The 7,574-nt window shown below is 40.9% G+C and overlaps 1 protein-coding gene across 7 annotated transcripts in view; it reads right to left on the bottom strand.

Annotated features, from left to right (window-relative positions):
• Positions 1 to 1,073: 1,073 nt before the first annotated feature.
• The window catches only part of LOC105469702 (lysine methyltransferase 5B), a 57,461-nt gene continuing 50,960 nt past the window's right edge, over positions 1,074 to 7,574 (bottom strand). For all 7 annotated transcript variants that reach the window (XM_011721107.3, XM_011721109.3, XM_071074149.1 and 4 more), the window contains one exon: positions 1,074 to 3,160. In XM_011721107.3, the coding sequence (XP_011719409.1) occupies positions 1,677 to 3,160 (1,484 nt within the window). In that variant the 3' untranslated portion in view covers positions 1,074 to 1,676. The remainder of the gene's footprint in view (positions 3,161 to 7,574) is intronic.

Genomic DNA, 7,574 nt, shown 5'->3' with positions numbered 1-7,574 from the left:
TTAAGGAGCTTCATTTAAATAATATCCCCCCAAACCTGGAAACTAGTAGGAATCAATTAGTAGTAACAGTAAGCATTGAGATTTTCTCCACTGGACTTTTCATTACCTTCAGATTCCTTTTAATATTTTAAGACATGGGCTACTTTCCTATAGACACTACACAAATCCCCTAAATTGATTTTTACTTAGGAACACTGTATATCAGAAAGTACATGTACACATTTCCCAGAAATAAGAGAGACCTACTGGTGTCAAACACCTGTTACAGATTTATATTCCCAAATTCTCTGTCCAATGATTTGCAAAATAATCCAGAGAAATGAAAAGAACCTGGTATGGAATATAAAGTAGTAATAAAAATTTGCTCATTAAGTTAATTAAAATTAATTTCTCAAAGTGCTTCAAAAAAACAAATTAAATCTGACTCCTTTTTGTTTAACTGATAATATAGTCAAAAAAATCTGATATTTTCTTAATAAACTAACATAAGCCAAAAACTCTCACTGATGCAGTGCTTAAAACTATATATTTATAATTTCCTATTTTATTGGCATGAATATTTCTAAACTTAAAAACCTTCCTGGTAAGTTCTTTTAATTTCTTATGACAAAAATTTCTCACAACACACAAATATTTACAACATATACATTGTTTTCAGTTCTTTACATTGAATCTCAAAGACAAACTTTTTTTATAGGTTACCACAGAACAAAAGCTGTGACTCATGTTTTTATTTCATAAACTATTATAAGTTAAAGTGAATAGATTTTTTTTTAATATTCCTTGTAGCATTTTACAAGTGCAACAGAAAACTTGAAGAACCAAATTAAGATAGCTGTAGTTCATTAGATAAATGTTGCTTGTTGTCATCACGTTGTTCACAGCAAATTTTTGAAAAAATAAGCACCAATCATTCTTGCAAAGAACAATTTTATCTAAAAGGATTGAAAAGAGTTAAATACAAGGTTTTTAATTTACATGACAAGCAATAAATACGCCGTATCGAAACTCATCCCACACACTGCTACCCTCGTACGTATAATGTACTGAAAAGTGAGCTGTCACGTAGGTCATTGTATTTTTTTTTTTTTTTTAAGAAACCAATCTGACTCCCAACCAATGGTTTGTGATATTAACAAAGGCCACAAACAGTACACCTGGGCCAGCAAACAGTGTGAAACTGACAAAACTCCAAGGGGGAAACATCTAGCAAATAAATCAAAAAGCCAAAGATCATTGCTGGTGATATTAGCATACTAGAAACCCTTAATATGCTGCTACTATGATTTGTTTTAAATTATTGTTTAGTCATATATTAAAGAGCCAGCTGATGCTCTTACAGTTAAAAAAAAACTGTGTAGCCACATTACTGTTTTCAACGTCCTGTGTGGAAAGTTGCTATCACTGTACAATTTTGCTTGAGCCTTTATTTTACAACAGGGCTTTACCTCTAACTCAGAATTGCACGTAAGAAGGCTATTTAAAAAGTACGATAAAAATTTGCACAAATCAGACTTAAGAATTGAGTCAGTACGCTGTACACTTTCTACAATAGTATGCTGATAAGTGAAGGGACAATAGAAGTGCTGCCACTAAACTTTCAGTTGAGGAATAATTGACTGGAATTTTTTTATTTCTTTAAAGTAGTTATCCCAGGTCAAATGAAGACCAAGAGCTTAGGCATTAAGCCTTAAAGACTGATCTTCTCTTCTCCTTGAAGAAATGTCAATATCTATAGAGTCTTTTCCAACTATTAACCTCAATCGCTTAGCTGGAGGAAGAGGAATAAAATCGTCTTCAAAGTCATCATCATAGTCATCCTCCTCTTCGTCGCCCTCAGAAGAGGAGGAATCATCTGTACTTTCTTCCTCATATTGACTATAGTCATCCACCTCCATTCGAGACTCCAAGAGAGAAAGAGGATCACTGCAGCACACCCCATTTTCATGAAGCCCTTCTGTATAAGACCCCCTATTTTCCTCATCTCGTTTTAGTTGGATTTTTAATTTTGTAGAACTACTGCCTGATCCTGAGTTAAATCCATTATTAAGCTTTGCTACATAGAGATTGTTATCGTTGTCATGGTCTTTGCTTAACTTGATGCTTATTTTTGAAGAATTCATTCCATCATTCTCTTGGTCATTTGTCTTGCTGCTGCTATCATGACGCCTACGAAGAGTCAATTTGGGAATCCCAGAGTTATTTTCTAGGATTAACTGTGCGTCATACCTTGTGATTCGCCTCTTCTTTTTACTTTTTGCAGTTCTAAAGCTGTCTTTTGTTTTGAAGCTATCTGATGTCACAACTGAACAACCGACGGGTGAAGGAGCACAGTCTGTGTAGTTCACAGGCATGCCCACAGTGCCACTGTGCTCGCCCTGGTCAGAATGGGGCCCCATCAAATCTGGTACCGCATCGTCTTTTCCAGGAGAATCACGCACTGGAGTAGATTCCTCTATTTTCGCAAACTGTTTCACAAGTTTTCCTTGTCGTGACTTCTTTTTGGACATGCCTGTGTCACTCTTATGACACTTAGCCTCCCCCTTTTGCGCAGTCTCATGAGCCAGTTCTTCCTCCTGCACCACGGGAGCTGGCTGTGGCTGTTCCCCACTGTCAGGGCAAGGTTCCGTCACACTGCTTTTATAGCCATCCAACGTATTTGGTTCAAGCTTGATGTCAGAGGCCTCCTTCAGATTTGTTCTTGTCCTCACTGACCGCCGGGTTATGTAGGTGCAGGGCGAGCTCTCCCCCTGCGAATGAGCACCTCTCACAGGATTCTGTCTGTGTTCTCTCGCCGCATGTCTAGTCAAGCACCCGCTGGCAACTGCGGCTTGGGCTGGTCCCTCTGGCTCCTTATCTTTTTTAATGGGCAAATTTTTATATAGAACTACTTTAGGCTCTTTCAGTACTAAGTTTCCCATTTCGAGTTTTCTTGAAGCATTCTTTTGCTCCAGCCGCTTGCAATGATTTCTCAATTTTATCTTTGAAAGTAAAGGCTTTGCAGGCTTCTTCAGTTTCTTTGGTACCCTGGAATTATTTATATGAGTTAGCTTAGATGAGGTAGAGTTGGAAGAAGCTGGAATTCTTGACATAGATTGCCTCGTTAACGTTCTGCTCTTGCTATTCTTTTTTACACCAACTGAAGATTTTCGGTTAGAAGCTGTAAGGTTAAAGAGAAAAAGGTGAAAAACAGCCTTGGTAACACCAGAGTTCAAGAAAAGAATGCCCAAACCCAGGCTATTAGCTACAGCGCGTTTAGATTACACAAACGCCAACACGGCTCCTGCTGCAGATTCTGCCGGCGCACCTGCATTCCCTGCACTGCTTCTCTTTGAAGTTCTTTTCTAATTTATGGGGCATTTATTCATTTTCGAGGTAAGCAGTTGTATGGTTAAGGAGCTTTTAGCACAGCAGGGACCTAGATTCCACTCTAAGCTTCTTAATCTGTCATGACACTGGCCCAAACAAAGGCTTTCTTCTCCTGATTTAGGAGTTTCCCACATAAAAGATTTGAAAGAAAGTTAACATTGTTTTTTCCTTTCACAGATTCTCCTTAGTCATTTAAAATGTTTCTAAAATCCATTACTCATTAACCCAAAGGAAGTACAGCACTTGGCCATTAACATAGAATAGAAATATAATACTCATGGGCTCTAAGGAACAAATACTATTGTAATGGTTTCAAACAAGAAAAACAGATCTTAGATCTTAAGAACCACATATTATCACTCTGAAAAGTCCAATCACTATCAAAAAAGAAATGCACTATTCTAAATTGTCCCCTTCAACTCCGTGAGGACCAGAAGAGGCAACCAGTGGGCTGTCAACTTAGAAGAGCTGCAAAGCTTACTTGGCCCCGTCCCTTCGGTGACTGCCCAGTGCCAACAGTCACAGTGAAGGAAGATGCACGCTGCCAGAATTGTACATTCTCAGGACAAAGGGAGATCCAACTTCTTTCCTCCATGGCCAGGACAGAAAAGGGTTACAACTGACCCTAATGGTAATCACAACCTGAGTAGTGATGAACATGTTTCAATTTGAGAATGAGTGTATTCTTATCCACTGGAATTATACAGAACTACTAGGTAGAAAATATTTTTTAAAACATAAGGATATTTAGATAATTCTTTCGCTACAGAATTTCTTTATGCTTACAAGTCTTGCCTACAAGGTGGATTGAGTCGATGTGCTGTCAATATAAGGAATAAAGTTGAATGGCTTCTCAAAAGGCTTCATATGTGACTCAAGCTTAAGCTGCTCCTGTAGTGTCTCTGACCTTGCCACTGACTTTCTGCTATGTTCATTTTTCCTCTGTATTGACATGCTGGACTATTATTTATAGAAGTTTATACAAGTCAGTGTCTCAATTACCTAGTTCCTGCATGTCCAGTTGAAAAACTTCTTCCTAATCAAAACACTCCATTTACAGATTTGCTAGAGAAGCCAAGATAACAAAACGAATCACCACCACCTCTCACCAGAACAGGGAGAATAAAAACAATAAAATACAGGTAAGCTCAGCACACTGCCCACCCAAGTGAGGACCAGGATCCTGCAGAGAAAGTCTCTGTCGCTTTCTACATGCCTCAGTTTGCCAGGGAAACTGCCATTCTGCCCAGCTAAGCAAGTAAGTTACCCTAAGTTCAGTTTTTATTGAGAGGAGCAAGAATGCATCACAAGCATTCCAAAAATTATCAAACCACCAAGAATAGAAGGCTCTGTACCTGAGGTCAGGAGTTCGAGACCAACCTGGTCTCTACTAAAAATATAAAAATAAGTCAGGCATGGTGGCATGTGCCTGTAATCCCAGCTACTGGGAAGGCTGAGGCAGGAGAACCACTTGAACCTGGGAGGTGGAGGTTGCAGTCAGCCAAAATCTAGCCATTGTACTCCAGCCTGGGAGGTAAGAGTGAAACTTCATCTCAGAAAAACAAGAACAAAAACAAAGAAGGTCCTGCACATACAGACTGACTCGTAAGTGGCTTCGGGGTACATAAACCAGAACGCACAGCAAGGAGATTCACGGTTTGAACCCAAAACATACTTACACACGTGGGCTGCTACCAAGGTGGTGCCCTATTTTTAGAACAGTAGGAGTGGTGAAGTTTGAATATGATTCAATTTGAGAACAAGTGATTTATTATCCACTGGAACTATACAGAACTACGTGGTAGCAAATACTTTTTTTTAAAATAAGAAATTTAGAAAATAAGAAAAAATAGGGAACTCTTTGGCTAAAGGGTTTCTTTATGCTTACGAGGCTTGCCTACAAGGTGGACTGAGTGGACGTGCTGCCAACATAAAGACACACTAGTGAAGAAAGGACCGCACTGCTTGCTTCCCTTCACTTGGCTTTCTCAGATGTGGCTACGATGATCCTTTGCTCATTCTATGCCTCTGCAAGGACCAATTTATGATCAATCTTAGTGGCTTCCAACCTTTTATTTCTCCTCTTTCCATTCCACTCTCATGATGCACCTGCAAGCACCCTTACACAACAATCACATCCATGTCCCATTCTCCACAGCAATCCCCGCCGTCTGGGTCCAGCCTGCTCCTCCAATGAGACAGCCTTTGGTGATCCGACAACTCCTTGTCGTCAAATGCAGCACACACTCTTCAGCCCTTCCCTTTCTTCATTTCTCTGAATGTGACACTGATAACCACTTTTTCTTGAGAAAACCTTTCTTCTCTTGGCTGTCAAAGAGCGCACTCTCCTGGTTTTCCTTCTCCATCCCTGGCACCCCTCCTTCATCGGCCCCCTAGACTGTTACTCTTCAGGTCTGTGCAGTCCTAGACCCCAGGTGATAAGCACCCATTCTCCCATGGCTATTACCACTTACAGGCTGACAGTTCCCAAACTCTAGCCAGACTGTCTCCTAAACTGCAGACCCAGGTCACCAAATACCGACTGTCTCTAAGCCCCTAAATGGAACTCACCATCAAGTCTCCTGACGTCGTCCCCTTTTGAGGTCTCCATCTTGGCCAATACCACCACCACACGCCCAGCTGCCGAAGCAGAAAGCTGAAGGCCCTCCTTGACTCCTGCTCTCCTTGACTGCCTCACCAAGCCAATCACCATGTGCCGCGGAGTCCACCCCTGCAGTGTCACTGCAACCTGTCTACTCTTCCCTGTCTGGAACACCACAGCCTCCTGCATTGAACTATGGCAGTTTTGTTTTTCCTATTGTTTTCCCAACAATCCGTTTACCACCACATAGCCAGGATGACTTTCCTAGTGTATCATGCAGCTTCTGGGTTTTAAACCTTTCAGCAACCTAATGTCCTAAGAATGAAGTCTAAAATTTTAACCTGTGCTCACATCTTTCTTCTTTGCCTGTACTCGTCATGAAGAAAAGCCTTGACTCAAACTCCCCTCTGTCTATAGAGCTGTCTGAAAGGCCCTCTGCTTTGAATATGCTTCACTTGGCCAACTTCTCATCCCCCTGTAAGACTCAGCTTAGGCAACAACTCTCTCAGGGAGCCTCTGGGGACTTTCTCTGCAATGCCTTTCCTATGTCTTCTCAGCACCCAAGAAGCTCCTTCCTTGGTACTTATTTTTACGCTTTGGATGACTCCCATTTTACGGTGATTCTGAATTCAGCTCTCCCCATCCCATCCCTCCTTCCAAGACATTCATTGTTGACAACAGAAAACCAAAGCACTTTTATGGGTTTGTGTCTAAACTAACATAAACGCTCCATTTTTGAGCACAAAATGGGTATGTATTTGATGCTATGTATTGTATTAACACAGAGATTTCACTTACATGTTACCAATGTACTCTAAATTTTTTCGAAAAGCATTTTCTCATCAAAAGCCCTGTCAAATGGTATGCTCATCAAATCAAAAGAAAAAAAAGGCAAAGAATATGAGAAATGTGACAAAGACGAGGGTCCAGTAGAGTGACAAGAGTCCTTCAATGTCCAAAGAAGCTGCACTGTCCTGGCAGGGGTTGAGAATTTCAGACAGTGAAGGCTAAAGGAGGAAGACAGTGGTCACAATGACAAATTAAAAGTCAGTGATTTTTAAAAGTCCATCAAGAAACCAAGGACTAGGATCTAAGTGGGGTAAGCGCCTGTGTTTGAGCTTGCTCTGGCACTTACATGCCTTGTATGACTCTTCCCCTAGTGGCTGGGACAAATCTCAAATGCATGGACCTGGACAGTAATTTTAGGTGGGGGTACACATTCTTTTCAGCAATTACTACATGCTAGGTACTGTGCAAAATGGCCACACTCATCCTAATAAATGCCTTTGGAAGGAAATGCGATTAAAGCTACGTGAAAACCAAGCTCATGTGGACTACTGTGCCTAAGGTCATCCATCTGGTGAACAGAAGAGATGGGACTTGTTAGGCTTCCTGAGCATTAAAATGACTCTTATGCTGCCTGTAAGGCATACTACAGAAGAATTATGGTGTTGGCCTCAACTTATGGGTAAAGGCCCAACTGCATGGCTGTTACGGTCACTTCAGGGTATCCTCAAAATCATAAGGCAGGGTGGCACAAGACTTCCAGCCAGACAAAAGAGTTGTGAACGACACCAAAGCCTTCCTGAGTACTCAGGCTGCA

This window comes from Macaca nemestrina, chromosome 12, assembly GCF_043159975.1.
Source record: "Macaca nemestrina isolate mMacNem1 chromosome 12, mMacNem.hap1, whole genome shotgun sequence".
In the NCBI taxonomy this organism is placed as follows: domain Eukaryota; kingdom Metazoa; phylum Chordata; class Mammalia; order Primates; family Cercopithecidae; genus Macaca; species Macaca nemestrina.
This window is presented reverse-complemented; position numbering and strand designations above follow the sequence as displayed.